The sequence below is a fragment of the Anomaloglossus baeobatrachus genome, chromosome 3, assembly GCF_048569485.1.
Source record: "Anomaloglossus baeobatrachus isolate aAnoBae1 chromosome 3, aAnoBae1.hap1, whole genome shotgun sequence".
In the NCBI taxonomy this organism is placed as follows: Eukaryota; Metazoa; Chordata; class Amphibia; order Anura; family Aromobatidae; genus Anomaloglossus; species Anomaloglossus baeobatrachus.
The window spans coordinates 374097378-374118407 of NC_134355.1; the positions used below are offsets into that span (position 1 = coordinate 374097378).

Below are 21030 nucleotides of genomic sequence, written 5' to 3' on the forward strand. Positions count from 1 at the left end.
TAGTCAACACCCCACTGCTTAATCCATGTCCCAAATTTTCCACGTCTGAACATAACCTGTGCCGATGACAAAATGGTTAGGGTATCTGTGAATACTATACTGCTAACCTTTGCTGCATCTAACCGGGAACTTGATGAACTGTCTGCATTGTGCACGGCACCCGAATATATACAGTCTGTCATTACATATTCGATCTTTTAGATGGTCTTCATAAATCTTCTCCTTAGTATTCTCCCTTGGGCTTCTATGGAAATAGGATGTTAGACAATGGCGTGTCTGTCTGCACAGTGATTTAGTTTGTAAACTGGATTAGTAATTGTTACCATTTTAGAGGGGTTTTGGTACAAATTCATGTAAATGTTAACTGCCATAGCTCCAGATTGAAGTTTTCAGACTTTAAAGCAATAGTTTGTTTTTAGTACATTGACTATTCCGCTCATGAAGTCCCACAATCAGCAGAACCTTCTATTGTACCTTGTGTTCAGATCTAAGCCATTGTTAGGGAGTGTTTTATGTATGGCTACAAACATAGTGGTGGCTTTAACATCTTCATACCTTTTAGTTTTTATGACTCTTCCCCTCTGTCCTGAAGAACCATTGAAATAGCTATTGCACTGCTTCAATAAGCTTTGTGTGTAATCAATATTGGCTAGAGAATATGTAAAGGCTGGAACAGCATTGATCAGAGACACTGCAAGTGAGACGTGTCTATTTCTGTTATGACCCCAAATTTTTGAGCCACTTCTTCCTCTGCCCACCTGAGCATCCATCTTAACAAGACAACAATAACAGTCAGCTCGAGTGATCAGATTACAACAAGGCTATTTATCCCTAGTGACTATGCCAATATATTTAAATCTTACATCTCACTTTATATGGAATTATTAGAATGATTCAACAAAGCCCAGTGATTTTAAGAATTTGGTCTTTTCTGACACATTATACTTTAATTGTAAGTTTAGCTTGATATGTTTTCATATTCAGTTTCGAAGTAACCGTAGGAGACCCATACATTGGAACCGTCCCCCCAAAGTGATATTCCGTGGGAGACCTATACATTGGAACCTTCCCCCCAAAGTGATATTCCGTGGGAGACCTATACATTGGAACCCTCCTCCCCTTCCCCCCAAAGTGATATTCCGTGGGAGACCTATACATTGGAACCTTCCCCCCAAAGTGATATTCCGTGGGAGACCTATACATTGGAACCCTCCTCCCCTTCCCCCCCAAAGTGATATTCCGTGGGAGACCTATACATTGGAACCCTCCCCCCTTCCCCTAAAGTGATATTCCGTGGGAGACCTATACATTGGAACAGACAATATGAAAAACTTTCAGCTCACCCATTCCATGTGCTCAGATTTCCCTCTGCTGCTCGGGTTGCAGGTGCTGTTACCTGAGTATAATTAAGAGGAAAGAGTTCTGCCCAGCGCAAGGAGGGGAGATACGTCCGTAAATTTCCAGGTGCTTTATTTTACTTGGTTTCCAATAAAACGATCATATAAACATATGAACAGTTAAGACATAGTCCTCCGTGGATATACCTATACATTGGAACCCTTCCCCCCCAAAGTGATATTCCGGGGGAGACCTATACATTAGAACCCTTCCCCCCAAAGTGATATTCTGTGGGAGACCTATACATTGGAACCCTTCCCCCCTTCCTCCCAAAGTGATATTCCTGGGGAGACCTATACCTTGGAACCCTTCCCCCCCCCCCAAAGTGATATGCCGGGGGAGACCTATATATTGGAACCCTTCCCCCCAAAGTGATATTCTGTTGGAGACCTGTACATTGGAACCCTTCCACCCTTCCTCCCAAAGTGATATTCCAGGGGAGACCTTTACATTGGAACCGTTCCCCCCCCCCTTCCCAGTGATATTCTGTGGGAGACCTATATATTGGACCCCTTCTCCCCTTCCTCCCAAAGTCATATTCCGTGGGAGACCTATACATTGGAACCCCCACCCCCTTCCACCCAAAGTGATATTCCCGGGGAGACCTATACATTGGAACCCTTCCCCCCAAAGTGATATTTCGTGGGAGACCTATACATTGGAACCCTCCTCCCCTTCCCCCCAAAGTGATATTCCGTGGGAGACCTATACATTGGAACCCTTGGAACCCTTCCCCCCTTCCCCCCAAAGTGATATTCCGGGGGAGACCTATACATTAGAACCCTTCCCCCCAAAGTCATATTCCGTGGGAGACCTATACATTGGAACCCCCACCCCCTTCCACCCAAAGTGATATTCCCGGGGAGACCTATACATTGGAACCCTTCCCCCCAAAGTGATATTTCGTGGGAGACCTATACATTTGAACCCTCCTTCCCTTCCCCCCAAAGTGATATTCCGTGGGAGACCTATACATTGGAACCCTCCCCCCCCTACCCCCTAAGTGATATTCTGTAGGAGACTTACACATTGGAACCCCCCCACCCCCCTCCAAGTGATATTGCGTACTTTAAAAACAACGCTCCTCAAAAGTGGCATGACAGGAATGAACATTATTTTTACCAGCTAAATGTTGCTAACTTCTGAACAGGTCACTATATCTGGCAGACTCTGATACTATTAGACCGTGAATTGCAATGACAAACCTCCGGACAACACAATCATGATATCGGGGTGCCGAACACACACTATTAACCAACTATATGCTATAGTCACTATTGACAGCAGCATCTAAGGCAGTGTTTCTCAACTCCCGTCCTCAAGACCTACCAACACATCATGTTTTCAGGTTTTCCTCAATATTAGACAGGGAATCATTCCATCACCTGTGCAACATTAAGGACATCCTGAAAACCTGATCGAGGAAAACATGATCAGTTGGTGGGTCTTGAGAACCAGAGTTGAAAAACACTGATCTAAGAGGTTAAATTGCCATGGTCGGTGCCAAAACTTATTGGGGCTAATGCAGCAGCTTGTCAGTTATAATGTGCAGCTTAAAGCTTGGGAGGATGCTATTGTTTTATATCTCAGATGTGTAAAAAGAAGTATAGATGGTCACTAAGTGGTTATAGCCTATGGAGGAGCAGTGAGAAAAAAACATTGTCAGAGACAGGCAGATTGTGCTACAGTTTCTAAGTTATTTAGTTTATCCCAGAGCTGGATTCACAGCTACATATCTCAGTTCGTCTGTACAATATATTCTATGCTGCTAATTCGGTCTGTGTGCCACGTGGATAAAAAAAAAGGAAATAACTGATGGAAAAATGCGGGATATAAGTCATATAATGGCCAGAAATGGTGTTACTCGTCATGAACATACTCAAGACAACTGATTCTGAAAAGTCACCTGAAGTTGATGGTGCACATTAAATTCTGAATTATTACAGCTCTAGGTACGGGTGCAATCCCTCAAGATTATTCAAGGGCTATTCATATCTTCATATAGTGTGACAAGTGAATTCTGTTGTGTGTGCGGTCATGTATGTATATAACGTGTGTGTGTGTGTGTGTGTGTGTGTGTGTGTGTGTATGTATACGTATATACGTGTATATGGGTTTATATAATAACCATACACATATATGTTTAGATTTATGTGTACATAGTATGTGTGTGTTTTATATAGTATGTAGATATCTTTGATGTGTACAGACAACTGCTTCCATACTACATGGTGATGCTGGAATGTGACCACTAGGTTGCACTGTGGTACCAGTTGTGCCATTGCCTCTTGCGACTCCTATGGTAAAAGTGTAATTTATCCATTTGTCACTGCTCCCAGATTTCCTGTACCTGCTGCTGTCAGTAATGTTGTCCTGGAGGTGTTCAACCAGAGCATAGAATACAAATCATAGTATCATTGGCAGGAACTAGTACAAAGCAAGGTGCTATTCCTACAATCAGCGTAATTTGTGGCATATAAATTACTTGTATAGTAGAGAGACCCCCCATATTCTGGAAAGTAAATTGATTCTAAATGCCATAAAGTCCTAAAAGGGCCAGTGGTCCCACTAATTATGGCCTAAGACACACGGCATGAAAATCGGAGCGAGTGGAATGTGATAAAACATCGCATTCCACTCGGACCAATATTAGCCTATGTGCCAGCACCCATGAGCGATTATTTTCTCAGCCCTAACCGGACCGAGAAAACAATCGCAGCATGCTGCCACTGTAATGTGATCCTAATTTCTCTCACACCCATTCAAGTCTATGGGGCTAGAGAAAAATCTCACTGCACTCGCAGTACACCGGTGTACCGAGAGTGCAGTGCGAGAATGGCAATAGCCGGCAACGGAGGAGAGAGGGAGATAAATCCCGCGCCTCCTCAGTGCCGGCCCGCCCCCCGTAGCTGTGGTCCGATCTCACGACCTCAGTCTCAGTGACACTCGTATGTCATTCGGCTCCTGCTGTGCTGCCAGCGTGAGCAAAGTGTCATGCGAGGATCGCAGTAGTCCCCGTGTGGCCCCGGCCTTAAGAACAACCTATATCATTAAAATTATACACCTGGATTGGGTCAGGAGAGATTGTGTTAAGGTCCAGTCACACTAAGCAACTTACCAGCGATCCCAACAACGATAGGGATCGCTGGTAAGTTGCTAGGAGGTTGCTGGTGAGCTGTCACACTGCGACGCTCCAGCGATCCCACCAGCAACCTGACCTGGCAGGGATCTCTGGAGCGTGGCTACACGAGTTGCTGGTGAGCTCACCAGCAACCAGTGACCAGCCCCCAGTCTCCTAGTTACAGCACACATCAGGTTAATTAACCCGATGTGTGCTGCAGCTAAATGTGCACAGAGCAGGGAGCAGCGCACACTGAGCGCTGGCTCCTTGCTCTCCTAGTTACAGCACACATCGGGTTAATTGCCTGATGTGTGCTGCAGCTAAATGTGCACAGAGCAGGGAGCAGCGCACACTGCTTAGTGCTGGCTCCTTGCTCTCCTAGTTACAGCACACATCGGGTTAATTACCTGATGTGTGCTGCAGCTACATGTGCACAGAGCAGGAGCCGGCAGCACAGGCAGTGAGAGCGGAGGAGGCTGGTATCAAAGGTAAATATCGGGTAACCAAGGACAGGGCTTCTTGGTTACCCGATGTTTACATTAGTTACCAGCCTCAGCAGAAGCTGGCTCCCTGCTCACTGCACATTAGTTGTTGCTGTCTCGCTGTCACACACAGCGATCTGTGCTTCACAGCAGGACAGCAACAACTAAAAAATGGCCCAGGACATTCAGCAACAACCAACGACCTCACAGCAGGGGCCAGGTTGTTGCTGGATGTCACACACAGCAACATCGCTAGCAACGTCACAAAAGTTGTTCGTTACCAGCGATGTTGCTAGCGATGTTGCTTAGTGTGACGGGGCCTTTAGGCTAAGTTCACACTTCAGTTGTTTTCAATCCGTCAGGTCCGTCAGCAACGGATCAGTTGTTTTTTAGATGTCAACTGATGCAACTGATGTGTTTTTCACAGGATTCCTTTCACAGGAATCCTGTGAAAAAACGGATCAGTTGCGTCCGTTACATCCGCTGTGCGTCCGTTTTTTGACGGATCAGTCATGATCCGTCTGTGTTTGGGACAGCCCAGTGGGCGTGCCAAACATACTGGGCATGCTCAGTAGAGCATGACGGAATCCTGCGCTGGATTCCGTTGTAAGACGGATTACGACGGAATCCAGCACCATAGACATACATTACAAGCTTGACGGATGGCGACGGATTCCTGTGCGGCACGTTAATTTTGACGGCCCGAAAAACGTTACATTCTGCGTTGCTCCCCGCTCGGCGGTCAGTCAAAAACGACGGACCGCGACGAAGCGGATGCAATGCAGGGTCATCAGTCGCAATCCGTCACTAATAGAAGTCTATGGGGAAATACTGGATTCCTGCAAAATATTTTGCAGGATTCCGTAATTCCTCAAGGCTACGGATTGTGACTGATGCAAAACAACTGAAGTGTGAACTTAGCCCTGCACTGTGCCCATACACCCATCTGTTATTGTAGTTTACATTATATTGAGCAGTCATTAAACTCTATTTTTTACTCTGTTGTTATGGTCTTGGGATCTGGAGGAACAGTTTAAAACAAAATATTGATCTGCTACAGGCACTGGGTTTATTAAAATGTACTTCTTCTCATCTAGTGGCGCCTCCACCCTCGCCCCCTACATGTTTCACCACATACTTGACATCATCAGGGATCTAGGACACAGATAAGAAATCTTCTCTTTTCTTATCCATGTAGAAATACCAAAAAAAAAAGCTGAAAAAAGGCTATTGCCCTAGGAGGGATTACACCACTGGTTGGAGACTGGGCTGTAATTTTTTGTCTGCCATGTAGAATTACAGATATGTCACCTACAATGACACACGAGCCCTCCAGCTCTGGAACAATGATGTTTGTGTATACTTATTTTTGAGGCAAGGCTTAGATTTTGCTTGTGAAACTACATATATTCAGGGTGAATTCAGAGTGTTCATATACTGAACTGTTCCTCCAAAAATAATCCTTTTTCTATGCCCTATAATAATGACCAGAGATTCGTGCCTTACTTCACAATCACTAGATACCTGCAAAAACTCTCTAATCATGAATGTGGTAGCTTTTAATGATTGCCAACATAGTTGTTTTGGGGCTTTTTTTGAACTAAGTTAACTGAAAATAATGGCTCAATAGGAGGTGGCATAAATCAGATATTAGGCAACGATGCATGGTAAAATGAGAGGCAGGTGAATGGATGCTCAGACTGCAATATAGTGATGGAGTAGACCTATATATATTTTCTATCCTATATCTTCTGACCTAGTTTTACACGAGTGTGTGTGTGCGTGTGTATCTGTGTGTGTGTGTGTGTGTGTATATATATATATATATTTATAATATGTGTTTATATACACACACACATACACTGATGAGCAAGACGGTAACAATGTTTTGAACTTCTGACTTTCAGGCCCCATATCTCACCTTCCTTTACAGCTTCAAGAGTGAAGCGGGCTTTACACGCAGCAATATCGCTAGCGAGCCGTACCCTCCCCCATCGGTTATGCGTCATGGGCAAATCGCTGCCCGTGACGCACAACATCGCTAACACCCGTCACACTATACTTACCAGCCTAGCAACGCCGCTGTGGCCGGCGAACCGCCTCCTTTCTAAGGGGGCGATTCGTGCGGCGTCACAGCGCCGTCACTAAGTGGCCGCCCAATAGGGGCGGAGATGAGCGGGACGAACATCCCGCCCACCTCCTTCCTTCCTCATTGCGTGCGGCCGCAGGTACAATGTTGTTCCTCGTTCCTGCGGTTCACACATAGCAATGTGTGCTGCCGCAGGAATGACAAACAACCTGCGTCCTGCAACAGCAACAATAATCGGGATGGGAACGACTGGACAACGATCAATGATATGGTGAGTGTTTTTGATCGTTAACGGTCGTTCGTTGGTGTCACACGCAACGACGTCGCTAACGTGGCCGGATGTACGTCACGAATTCCGTGACCCCAACGACATCTCGTTAGCTATCTTATATATAAATTTTCAACTGTTCAGCATATGATTAGTTATGCATATTCTTGTCATGTTACTGAATTGTTACTGTTTTACTGCTGGTGGTGGATAAATCTTTTTCTTCCTGTATTCTACAAATTACAACTTGTTCTCACATTCCCTAATAGCTCAGTGGTTTATTATGTTGATTCCCAAGCGAAAGATCACTAGTTCAACTCAAGGAGCAGACATGAAGAAAAATGTGCGAGAACAGATAAACCACATCACCTTGATGATCGAAAGGCAAGAAAATTGCCAAACTGCTTTATGTTAGTGCCATGACAGTTGGAAGATATGAAATGACGTTCATCCATCCATTCAAAAACCAAGAGGTGAACGTCCAGGCAAAATATCGGAATAAGTCAGCTCATCACAAAGTCTATCAGTTCTGGTTCGACAAACTCTGCAGTGGAGATTTCAGATGTCCATGCAAGAACTGTGTAACGCACATTACACAAGTCTGGAATGGTGGCATGAAAAAAGGTGAAGAAGCCTCAACTTCAATATCGTCATAAGAAGTGTCTGCAAAAAAAGTACAAAAAGTGTACAGTAGAAGATTAAAAACGGGTGATTTGGAGCGATGAGATGAAAGTGAATAGACTAGGCTCTAATGGGTGCAAATGGGTCTTGAAAAAACAAGTGAAAAAGGGGCTAGCGGATCAAGAAATTGAAGGAACTGTCAAGTTTGTTCGACAAAGCTTGATGATGTGGAGTTTATTCACAGCCAAAGGCATTGGATACTAGAGCCAGAATCGATGGTGGTCTCAATTCTGAGATATTTGTGAATATCCTACAAGACGAGTTAATTCGTATACTCAAGTTCTATGGGTATGAAAAGGAAGACCTAGTGTTCCAGTGTCGCGGGCGGGGAGGAGGGTGCCTGCACCGCGCTCACCCCTCTGCTCGGGTCCGGCTGCTGCTGCTCAGTGGTGGCTCGAGCGGTGGGCCGGATCCCGGGGGTTCTCGAGCGGCACTCCTCGCCCGTGAGTGAAAAGGGGATTTTGTTGGGGAGATTGTCTGTGACGCCACCCACGGTTGTGGTGATTCGTAGCACCACCGCTGCTCAATATGGGGATCCCGGGAGTGGTGATGCGGAGCAGCCAGGTGTTGTGTTGCCCCTCCGTGGGTAGGGGTTGGTGATCCCGGGGCCCAGTGATGGTGTGGAAGGGTGCAGGGCCTGGTGGGCGCAGGGACGCGGGGGCAGCGCTGTGCCTTGCGGCACTGTGGTACTCACTCAGCCTGAAACGTTGACACAGTTTTACGGTAAACCACACGGCTGGAAAGACGGTTCCCACGGACGGCTGCACTTGCTCTCCCAGCAGGTAACGGTGATGTCCCTCTGACCTGCACCTGATGTTTCTAAGTTGGTAGCGATGGGTTCCCACCGGTAACCCGCTCCCCGGCTTGGATATGGGCCGGAGGAGCCCTACTTTGCCCGCAGACGCTGGCCCTGAGGAGCTGGTGCCCTGGCGGTGGCGGTGTTCCTCACTAATGGTTGGACGGTTGTCTTCAATCGGGACTTGGTTGTTGGGGGATCGACGTCCCCTTCACTGACGGATTCGGCAAATTATGGCGACTCCTAGCCTTGCCGGGGTCCGAGAGGCCCCTGCCCTGGTGCTGACTGTCCTTCGTATACTGCTCCAGACCGCCGGGCCACTACTCGACCACGGTCCTTCCAGCAACCTCCGAGCAGTCCCCCTCCAGACGTTCACCGCTGTTGCTGACCTTGCTGACCTGTCCTGCACTTAGCTGGACTCACTTCAGGTCTTTCTACGTTCACTTTCACTCCTTTTCTTCTTTGCTCCACTACCACTTCACTTTCACTTAGCTCCTTTACCACTTCCTTCTACTTCACTCCCCTGAACTGCACTTCACTCTAGCCCTGCCTGGGCTCAACTGCCTGGTACTTCCTGCCTCCAGGGCTGTGAACTCCTCGGTGGGCGGAGCCAACCGCCTGGCCCACCCCCTGGTGTGAACATCAGCCCCTGGAGGAAGGCAACAAGGATTTTGGTAGCTTTGGTGTTCCTAACTGGGATGTAGGGTGTGGTGGTGTGATGACCTGTGACCCCTGGCTTGCCCAGGGCGTCACACCAGCAGGACAACAACTTGTAGCATATGTCAAGACTAGCAAAGAAATGATTCAATGACAATGCAGTAGAGGTGCTGGATTGGCCCCCACAGTCCACAGACCTCAACCCCATCAAACACTTATGGGTAAAGTTAAAGAAAAAGCTGAATACATACCCAAGTGAGTCGACCAGTATTCACAAACGTTGGAAATGTGTAGAGAACCTGGCATCAGATTTTGGTCAAGACATGCTTGTGTGTGTGTAATATATATCTATCACAAAAGTGAGTACACCCCTCATATTTTTATGAATATTTTATTGGATCTTTTCATAGAACCGCACTGAAGATATGACACTTTGATACAATTTAAAGTAGTTAGTGCCCAGCATGTGTAACAGAGTAAATTAGGTGTGCCTTTTTAAATAACCTAACATACAGCAATTAATGTCTAAACTGCTGGCCACAAAAGCGATTGCACCCCTAAGTGAAAATGGCCAAATTGTGCACAAACTGTCAATATGTTGTGTGGCCATCGTTATTTTCCAGCACTGTCTTAACTCTCTTAGGCATGGAGTTCACTAGAGCTTCACATGAGTCACTGGAAGCCTCTTCCACTTCTCCATAATGAAATCACAAAGCTTTTGGATGTTAGAAACCTTGTGCTCCTCCACCTTCTGTTTAAGGATGCCCCACAGATGCTCAGTAGGGTTTAGCTCTAGAGAAATGCTTGCACTGTCCAGTACCTTTACCCTCAGTTTCTTTAGCAAGGCAGTGGTCATCTTGGAGGTGTGTTTGGGGTCGTTATCATGTTGGAATATTGCCCTGTGGCCCACTTTCCAAATGGAGGGATCATGCTCTGCTACAGTATGTCACAGTACATATTCGCATTCATGGTTCCCTTAATGAACAATAGCTCCTCACATCTGAGAGCAGTCATGCAGCCCCAAACCTTGACACTCCCACCATGCTTGATTGTAGGCAAGACGTACTTGTCTTTGTACTCCTCACCTTTTTGCTGCCACACATACTTGGCACCATCTGAAACAATGAAACAAATAACTTTATCTTGTCCTCATCAGACCACAGGACATGGTTCCAGTTATCCATGTCCTTAGTCTGCTTGTCTTCAGCAAATTATTTGAGGCCTTTCTTATGCATCATATTTAGAACAGGCTTCCCTCTTAGGCAACAGCCATGCAGACTAATATTGTGCAGTGTATGGTCTGAGCACTGACAGGGTGACCCCCATCCCTATAACCTTTGCAGCAATTCTGTCAGCACTCATACGGCTATTTTAAAAGACAACTTCTGCATATACCACTGATCACTCAAACTTTGAGTGGAACCTGTCTTGTTAAATCGCTGTTTGGTCTTGGCCACCATGCTGCAGCTCAGTTTCAGGGTGTTGGCAATCGTCTTATGGCTGAGGCCATCTTAATGTAGAGCAACAATTCTTTTTTTCAGAGCCTTATCCTCATCTTTGCCATGAGCTGCCATGTTGAACTTCCAGTGACCAGTATGAGAGTGTGTGAGTGATAACACCACATCTGCTTCCTGTTCACACTTCAGACTTTGTAACACTAATGAGTCACATGAGGGAGAGGTAAAATAGCTAATTGGCCACAATTTGGCCATTTTCACTTTGGCGTTTACTCACTTTTGTTGCCAGCAGTTTAGACATTTATGGCTGTGTGTTGTGTTATTTAGAAGGCACGTCAAATTTGCACTGTTATACAAGCTGTACACTGACCACTATACATAGCATCAAAGTGTCATATGTGATGAGTGTACTCACTTTTGTAATACTCTTTGGTGTGTGTGTGTGTGTGTGTGTGTGTGTGTGTGTGTTGAAAATGTTGACACCTTTAAATTTTGCCAGAAACTTATTGCGGTTACACAGGTTTTGTTATACACATGCTTATTTCCTTTTGTATTTATTGGAACAATAAAAAAAATGGCTTGACAAAATTGTTGGCATTCTCAACTTAATATTTGGTTGCTTCATTTAACCATGAACAAGTTTCTTAAGCCTCTTAGCTGGAAATTCGGACCACTCTTCTTTTGCAAACTGCTTCAGGTCCCTCATACTGCTTCAGGTTGCCTTCTTCCAACAGCGATTTTAATATCGCTCCATACGTGTTCCATGTGACTTAGATTCAGACTCATTACTGTCTACTTCAAAGCTGTCCAGCGCTTTGTTTCCATCCCAATGACACAAGCCCAGCTTTCTGACATTAGGCACTATATTGTGGCCCAAAATCCTTTTATAATCAGTGCCAGAGGAAACAAAACAACCCCAATACATCTTTGAATCTCCACCATATTTGACTGTAGGTACTGTGTTCTTTTCTTTGTAAGCCTCATTCCATTTTTGGTAAAAGGTAGAATTATGTACTTTACCAAAAAACTATTTTGGTCTAATCTGTCCACAATACACTTTCCCAGAAAGATTTTCGCTTGCTTATGTTCATTTTGGCAAATTGCGGTCTAGCTTTTTATGTCTCTGTGTCAGCAGTGGGGTCCTCCTGGATCTTCTGCCATAGTGTTTCATATCATTCAAATGTCTGGATAGTAATGGACGAACCTGAATTGTAAAGTTTTGGGTCCGTACCGGATACCTAGTGTCTTTACATGAACCCCAAACACGGACGGAGCTCCATGTAACTGTTTCAATTCAGCCACCTGGATAATTTAAAAAAATAAAGGGCAAAGAAAAAATATGGAATATTGCAGGAGTGTTATACTTACTAAGTCTCACTTGCAGTTGTAACACTACTTCCGGGTCTCCTCCTTAACCCTCATATATATTCAATGCTTGCCATCGGCATCTGGCTTCTGTGATTGATTGCAGTCAGACGGCACCCACATCTTGTGTGATTGCGTCTGTGATTGGTTGGAATCACAAGCTATCTGCATCACTATAGTGTAAAAATAAATAAATTGGCTTATGGTCCCCCATATATTATGATGCCCAATGTAGATATAAAGCAGATGGCTACAGGCTGCAGCCCCAGCCGTGTGCTTATCTTGACTGTGTATCAAAATAGGAGGGATCCTATGCGGCTTTTTCTTTAAATATTTAAATAATAGTAGAAACCAAAAAAAAACCCGCAAACCTGAATATCTCCGATGTCGATGAATAATTTGTGGCGACATTGATGCATCCTGAGCCTGCAGGACAGCTTAAATTTCTGTGGAACTTGATTGGGGTTACTTAGCCACCATCCAGACCATCCTGTATTGCAACCTTTCATCAGTTTTTCTCTGCCGTCCACGTCCAGAGAGATCAGCTACACTGCCATGAGTTGTAAGCTTCTTGATTATGTTGCGCACTGTGAACAGCGGAACAGCACAAACTCTGGAGATGGACTTGTAACCTTGAGATTGGTGATCCTTTTTTTTTTATAAGTTTTGACTCTCAAGTCCTCAGACCACGTCTCTTTCTGTTCTCTATTCTTAGTGTGGAACACAGACACACAATGCAAAGATTGAGTCAACTTCTCCCATTTTTATCTGGTTTCAGGTGTGACTTTCATATTGCCCACACCTGTTACTTGCAACGAGTGAGTTTAAATGAGCATCAGATGTTTGAAATAAAGTTCTTTACCCACAGTTTTTGAAAGGTGCCAGCACTTTTGTCCGGCCCACTTGTGTGTATGTGTGTGTGTGTGTGTGTGTGAAATTATGTGCAAGTTGCCTTTTTCTATGTTGTTGTTTTTTTTTGTTGTATTGTTCTAATACACACAAAGGAAATAAACATGAATAAGTGTATATTCAAACATTTTCTGGGAGAAATACTTGATTTTCTGAAACAATTTAAAGAATGCCAACACTTTTGGCCATGACTGTGTATACTATGCATTATATATAATGCCTGACGTAAGCTTTTATTTTACACAGAGTGGTCTAATGTTCATAAACTTACCTCTTATTTTAATGGTTGGGTTAGGACTCACTTTAGAAACGTTTCAGATTGTAAAGATAATCTTGAGTGCAATCATTTCATACCACTGTCAACCTCATCATAAATATTTTCTGCAGAGCGCAAGAAATATTATTACGCCTGTTAAAAAAAAATAAGCATAATTAAAATAAAATAGCCAAAGTGGAACAAAAATACAAGTGTGAAATCTGAAGGAAAGAAACAGTATTTTTATTATATTTTATAATATATATATATATATTTATATATAATGTTAATTATTGATGCTTAAAGGGGTGGTTCACCCATATTTTTTATTGTCTAGTTCGATATGTTGAGAAACAATGTTTCTCTCAAATACCTTGTGTTGTCAATAGTGCCTGTGAGAGGCGCTATTGCAGACCGCTGTTCCCTGTCCAGTGACGTACCAGTCAAGTGCTGCCACGTCACATCCGTGCAGCCGGCTACATTCTGAGCCCATCTGCTCCCTGCTCCTCCTCCCTCCCAGCACAGCGCGTCTCTTGCTTGCAGCGTTCTGCGAGGAGGGAGCAGCAGACGCGCCGTGCTAGGAGGGAGCAGCAGACGCGCCGTGCTAGGAGGGAGCAGGAAGCAGCAGACGCGCCGTGCTAGGAGGGAGCAGGGAGCAGCAGACGCGCCGTGCTAGGAGGGTGGAGGGAGCACATGGGCTGTGACAGCAGTGAAACACCACTCACAGTTCAGAGTCTGGAAGAATGTAGCCAGCTGCACGGATGTGACGTGGCAGCATTTGACGGGTACGTCACTGGAGCGGAGAACAGCGGTCTGCAATAGCGCCTCTCACAGGCACTATTGCCAACACAAGGTATTTGAGAGAAACATTGTTTCTCAACATAATATCGAACTAGACAATAAAAAATATGGGTGAACCACCCCTGTAAGGCATTGTAGTTTCAACTCTGTCTCATGGTATTTACTATATTTCTTAAAAGGATGCTTTCTACAAATCCACAGCATTCTGTAAAGGCACAGCCTTTTATAGGGTTTTTCTGGGATAATTTTATTCATTAGCTAATTGGTGTAGATCCGGATCCAAGCCCCACGATCAGTTAAAGGCATGAGCAGAACACAGCCCTCTCTGGAGCATTGAGCCTCTTCATGCAACTGATTCGCACACGGAATGCTATTCGAATCAATAGGGGGCAGATGTGCATTATCCGGCCACAGCTCTGCAAACTGAGCGCTTCTGACTGCAGCTGGTATTGGGATCAGCTAACCTTTTGGGGTACCAGGTCTCACACCCCCACTGATCAGATTTTGGTGACGTATCCTGAGTATAGTCTATCAATGTAAAAGTCGTGGACAACCCCTATAATGATTTTGGTTGTGCCTTGCACTGCAACTCCCAGTAGATCAATCTACAATGTAACTGTATGTACGTTTAACAAACTTTACATAAACCAATAGCACAGGTGATTAGAAGAAACTTTGTGATATATCTTATATAAAAAAAAAAACACCTTTCTTTGTCCACTTATCAAACACACTTCTTCTCCCCCTCCAGCTTCATGATTTTGACTGACACTTGGGGGGAAAAAACCCCCAGATCAAATACATCTTACTTAGACAAGACATACTGCTAGCTCGGAGGAAGAGGGGAGGTGTCGAGAGCACAAAATGGAAATGGCCAGTGGAGGAAATATAAAGATTATAGTGAGCTTTCTAACAAGTCACTTACCTCATCAGAGAGCTGACTTACATCCAGACAGTTCAGCTCTGCTGTATATTGTCCTCCATGCAGCTACCACTGGTCTAATGAATGAAGAGCAGGAATCCCTCTCTGTGTTGTGCTGTACATAAAAGAAATCACAGCAGCTAATCTCCTCACACCAGTTCTGAGTGGTGTGCACACTAAAAGATGCAGCCTGTATAGGGGAAAACTGTTGAAAATACAGGACAAGTCATGTAATTTCTACAAATATTGTTATTCATCATGAACACAAACACAGGATAGTTTATTCTAAAAATGTATTTGAAAGTACAGTTGCCCTGTAAGCCGAGGTACCAGACACAACTAACACCAGATGTGCAGCCCTGTGAAGCTGATGATGTACTACAGATCAGCATGCAAAGAGTTGGGCTGTTAACACTGAAATCTCAATAGCCTTTCCTAAGGATTGACCCTGAACATGCCTTAAAGGGAAAAGTGACAGCTGATACATGCTACCCACAACCTTGCAGCACGCATTAGGCAATGTTATCAGCCAGGTAGGTTTCATTCTGAAACTCTGCAGTGTTTTAACGAAAAACATAACTTTATTAGCGGCCGGGCACTGAGCCTCACTGTACACTATTCGGACTGGTAGATCTTGGCGTCTTCTCCCTGCCTGCTTTCCTGGATTGACAGGCATCTGCCTATCTGCGTGTATAGGCAGAGACTTGTCAGTCACGGTCCTGGGTGGCTTCTCCCTGCCCACTCTACTAGATTGACAGGTATCTGCTTATGTGCTTGTATGGACAGAGATTTGTCAATCATTGTTTCCCTTAGACTTCTCGCTGCCCTGGATTGACAGGTATCTGCTTGTGTACTTGTATAGGCAGAGACTTGTCAGTTTTGGTCCCTGGCGGCTTCTCCCTGCCCGCTGCCCTGGATTAACAGGTATCTGACTATTTGCGTGTATAGGCAGAGACTTGTCAGTCACGGTCCTGGGTGGCTTCTCCCTGCCCACTCCACTGGATTGACAAGTATCTACTTATGTGCTTGTATGGGCAGAGATTTGTCAGTTATGGTGCCTGGCGGCTTCTCCCTGCCCGCTGCCCTGGATTGACAGGTATCTGCTTATGTGCTTGTATGGGCAGAGATTTTTCAATCATTGTTTCCCTTAGGCTTCTCGCTGCCCTGGATTGACAGGTATCTGTTTGTGCACTTGTATAGGCAGTGACTTGTCAGTTACGGTCCCTGGCGGCTTCTCCCTGCCCGCTGCCCTGGATTAACAGGTATCTGACTATTTGCGTGTATAGGCAGAGACTTGTCAGTCACGGTCCTGGGTGGCTTCTCCCTGCCCACTCCACTGGATTGACAGGTATCTGCTTATGTGGTTGTATAGGCAGAGACTTGTCAGTCATGGTCCCTGTATTTTTTTCTCTGAAACACCACAGCATTTCAGTTAAACATACCTGGTTGGGATAGTATAGCCAGTGGCTGGTACTTGTTGCCCACAGATTGGGCAGTATGTAACAGCTGTCAGGTTCACTTTAACCCATAAACTATAGCTGGTTCTATTCTCAAGATACTGTACTTGTTTTAATCTAGTAGACGAATGCGAATTCACAATAAATATTTTGTTTTACTTGTCTTACTGGCATTCTGCCCTATACCAAACTACTTTTACCATCCTAACACAGTGTCTTGTGTTCACTTTTTTTTGTCTCAGAAGACCATCTGAAACTATAACCCCTGAATCCAAGTGGAAAAGTAGCGTGCCACAACCAGAGTCTTCCAAGTAATGTATTTATTGTTGTATTTTATAAATGTATGCATGTAAAGATGAACTACTTTACTTATTCATCTGTTTTTGTGACCTATTACACCTCAGGGTTGAGTGATGCAGTATTTAGTTATCTGCGTTGATATGGCAAGCCACAAATTATACATCCTAACTAATGTGTTGTTAAATGGCAAACTCAACAATGTCCCTCTTGAAAAATTCAATAGTTTAAGGGTTAAATATATAGATTTACACAGGCCTAAGATTAAAGTGATTATTCACTTAGAAATTAAATGTTTAGGTGTGCTTGAATACAAATCCATACAACTTATTCATGTACTTGTATTAACAATGGTGGTCTGATCTTGAGATATTAGCATCTGTCCCAGGCCTTGGTAACGCCACTTCCATCTTTTGTTTGACACAATAGAGGACCTAGTTCTGTGTTTCAAGGGGGCTGGATGACTGGCTTATTGCAGTAGCTATGACATCTCCACACACACAGCCCCTACCTGGTGCTTCCTCCTCCTCTTATGTCGACGTTCCATTTCACTGTTTTCAATATGGCGGTCAAAGGGCATGGGGAGTGCAGAGGTAGGTCTAAACTATGCCTTTCTTGTGCTGTGGAGGAGCGTTTTAGACTTATTACTGTGCGCCCACATGCATCTAGGGTGGCCATCTTGACAGTGGAAGGATTGGACCTCTAATCTGACCAGAAGAAACATTGGCAAGCAAACAGAGGACACCAGACAGGGTGAGAGTACATGAGAAATGTATCATCACTATTCAGTACTAGATACTTTAAACAGGAGGTTCACTACTTTGCAATAGTGACCACATCTCTGTAAAACTGCTAGGGGAGTCTTTTTCTAAATAATACATTCAGCCAATTCAGCCTCTGAAATATTGTTCGGCCAATTCAGCCTCTGAGCGGCACTATCGCGGTCCGCTCTTCCACATCGCGTGACCTCTGGGATCCGGTGATGTCTGGTCAACTTCCAGTTGACCTGGCATCACCCTGGTTGGCCCCAGTCTCCCTGAGTGACTAGGTTGTGGGTGGCGTTTCACCGCTTGTTATGGCCTAGTGTCACAGCACAGCATCTCTCCTGCTTGTGGCTTTCTGCAGTGAAGGAGAACGCAGGCAAAATGCTTTGCTGTAACCCTGCGCTGTGTTGAGCGGTGAAACGCTGCCCACAGCCTAGTCACTCAGGGAGACTGAGACCAACCGTGGTAATGTCAAGTGAACTGGAGGGCGATGTGACCTCACCGGATCCCAGAGGTCACGGATCCAGGGGGTCACGCGAAGAGGAAGAGCAGACTGCAATAGTGCCAGTCAGAGGCTGAATTGGCAACACAAGGTACTTAAAAAGAAAAAAAGCCTTCCCTATCAATTTTACAGAAATGTGGTCACTACTGCAGAGTAGTGAAATACCCCTTTAAGGACAAGGTGCTCACATACCTTCACGGGGGCTCAGCTCCATATAATACACCATTTTAGTGGTCACATTTAATGGCCCCGATTCATTAAGATCGTCGATTTTCTCGCTAGTCTTGATAAAGGGGCATGGTGGAGTGGTTCACAACTCTTCATGAATCAGGAGCGTCTGATGAGTGGTGTCCACCTCTGTGCACCATCCCAGAAATCCTGCGTCAGTCAGGTATTAGAGTAAGTAATGCCACAGCCCATCGTGGGTTAGGCATCATGCCCTCATCATTTGAAAACACCAAAAGTTGCCAAATTGTTTAGCAATTCCTAGTTGTGCCAAAGAATTGACTTTTCAGAGCAATTTACCCCAGAATTCTGGCCTGAATTGCTTTGATGAATCGCAGCCTATATCTATATACTACTTTATTGATACACATAACATTCGTTCCTGCCTGGCTTATTACTGGTATATACTGTACATTATTTCCTTTGCTTGCCTTTTAACATTCGCATTGTATCACTTTGCAGTCCATGGCTTTCAGCCTCAAGTAAAAATAAGCCATCGGTGGCCCCGGTGACTTTTACTACGATCGTTGAAGAAGAGAAGAAGCAAGAGGCTGCCTTAATTAGGAGCCGAGAGAAACCACTGGCACTCATCCAGGTAAGCAGAGGAACATTTTGGCTGAGGCTATTACATGTTTGAGATTGGAATATGGTTGTTTTCTTATTTTTTAGCCTACACACAATATTACGCCTGCCAGTAAATGACTAACAGAATATTATTATCTTATGTTTCTTAGATTGAAGAGCGAGCGATTCAGGATCTGCTGGTACATTACCAAGCAATAGACAACCCAGAGGAATATATAACTGTTGAGCGATCAGCACAAGGGCCCATGGCCACGCCAATGTGGACCAAGCATTGACTATGACTTGGTATATTCAGAATCGTGTACACGTGGATATGTTGTTGTTATGTTTTGGATCGTGTTTGCAGCTAGTAATTGCAGCTGAAAAGGCACAAGCATGACTTATAAAGTTTGGTCTGAATTTGCTAATCCATGATAAATGCACTAAATTCTTCTTGCCGGCCATACACACATAGGTATTGCTCATGGACATTTTATGTTCTCAGTTTTGGCCAATTTAATAATGATATATTGTCTATTATAGAATATTTAATATTGGAGGGCAGTATTCTGTTTACAGCATATTGAATTTCTATTGCAAATAAAAGCGGTCAATTCTAATTGTCTATTCATTTACTTATTTATTTAGTTTCTTGTCCTAATCCACTTTTAGGCCACTTGCACACATTGAGTATTTGGTGAAATTTTTACCTCCGTATTTGTAGCCAAAACCAGGAGTGGGTGATAAATACAGAAGTGGTGACGTATTTGTGACGCCCTGACAAAATCAGGGTGTCACAGATGACTGCACCTCTCTTCCAGGTGCAGGATTCCCTCCTCCTTGGCCCTCCATCACAACCCCCACATCCAGGTACACAACACCAGCCAGCAAAGCCTAGTCACCCCCCATGACAATAGGGACACACCAGTGGGTGGGGCTAAGCGGATGGTGACGCCCACCTAGGGGTTTTGAGGTGTGATGGGAGGGAACAAGTCAGTCAAGCTGAGGAGTTGGGTGAGAGAGGAGTGTGAAGTGACAAGGTAGTCATGGGTTGGAGCTCCTGGACTACCGGATTGCGGACTAGGTGGCAGTCAACAGACAGGGCCACAGGCGACGGAGATCCGGTCACGGGAAACCTTAAGTAGACCGGGGCAGGGTTGTAGTCCGCCGGTACCGACAGCGGGAATCCGGTTCAGAGGCCGTGCACGACAGGGTTCCTGGACCCTAGAGCAAGGACAGCTTCAAGCACCTTTCTAATTGACCAGCCGGGGACAAGATTTCAGGTGTTGTCCCACAGGAGCGAGACGGAAGCCCAACGAGGGGGATAGGGCTCTGCAATTGCCTGCTAAGATCCCACGGGTCAGTTCTCGTCGGCCACTGCTCCCAACACACAATATCACCGGAAGTGGACTTCCCCATTTCATGCGGAGTAGTCAACAACAAGGACACAACACTAAGTGCAGGAGGATGGGACCCTTGTTTGCTGTACCAGGGTGTAGGATCCGAACACACCCGCCGGAGGTCACCGGTCACTGGCCATTTGGTTTACCCTTTGGACTCTGTGTGAATTATTCAGAACTGTGAGTACACTAAAGGCTACTTTACACACTGCGATATCGGTCCCGATATCGCTAGTGTGGGTACCCGCCCCCATCTGTTGCGCGACACTGGCATATCGCTGCCCGTGCCGCACAACATCGCCCAGAGCCGTCACACATACTTACCTGTTCGGCAACGTCGCTGTGACCGGCGAACCGCCTCCTTTCTAAGGGGGCGGTCCGTGTGGCGTCACAGCGACGTCACTGAACCGCCGCCCAATAGCAGCGGAGGGGCGGAGATGAGCGGGACGTAACATCACGCCCACCTCCTTCCTTCTGCATAGCAGCCGGGAGGCAGGTAAGGGGAGCTTCCTCGTTCCTGCGGCGTCACACGCAGCGATGTGTGCTGCCGCAGGAACGAGGAACAACTTCGTTACTGCTGCAGTAACGATTTTTAAGAATGGACCCCCATGTCGCCGAT

General features: G+C 45.3%; 1 protein-coding gene across 1 annotated transcript in view; it reads left to right on the forward strand.

Moving 5' to 3' along the window:
- The window catches only part of IBTK (inhibitor of Bruton tyrosine kinase), a 67293-nt gene extending 47657 nt beyond the window's left edge, over window positions 1-19636 (forward strand). The window contains exons 12-14 of the mRNA XM_075338427.1: window positions 16902-16970; window positions 18910-19042; window positions 19182-19636. Of these exons, the coding sequence (XP_075194542.1) occupies window positions 16902-16970; window positions 18910-19042; window positions 19182-19307 (328 nt within the window). The 3' untranslated portion in view covers window positions 19308-19636. The remainder of the gene's footprint in view (window positions 1-16901; window positions 16971-18909; window positions 19043-19181) is intronic.
- The last annotated feature ends 1394 nt before the right edge of the window (window positions 19637-21030 follow it).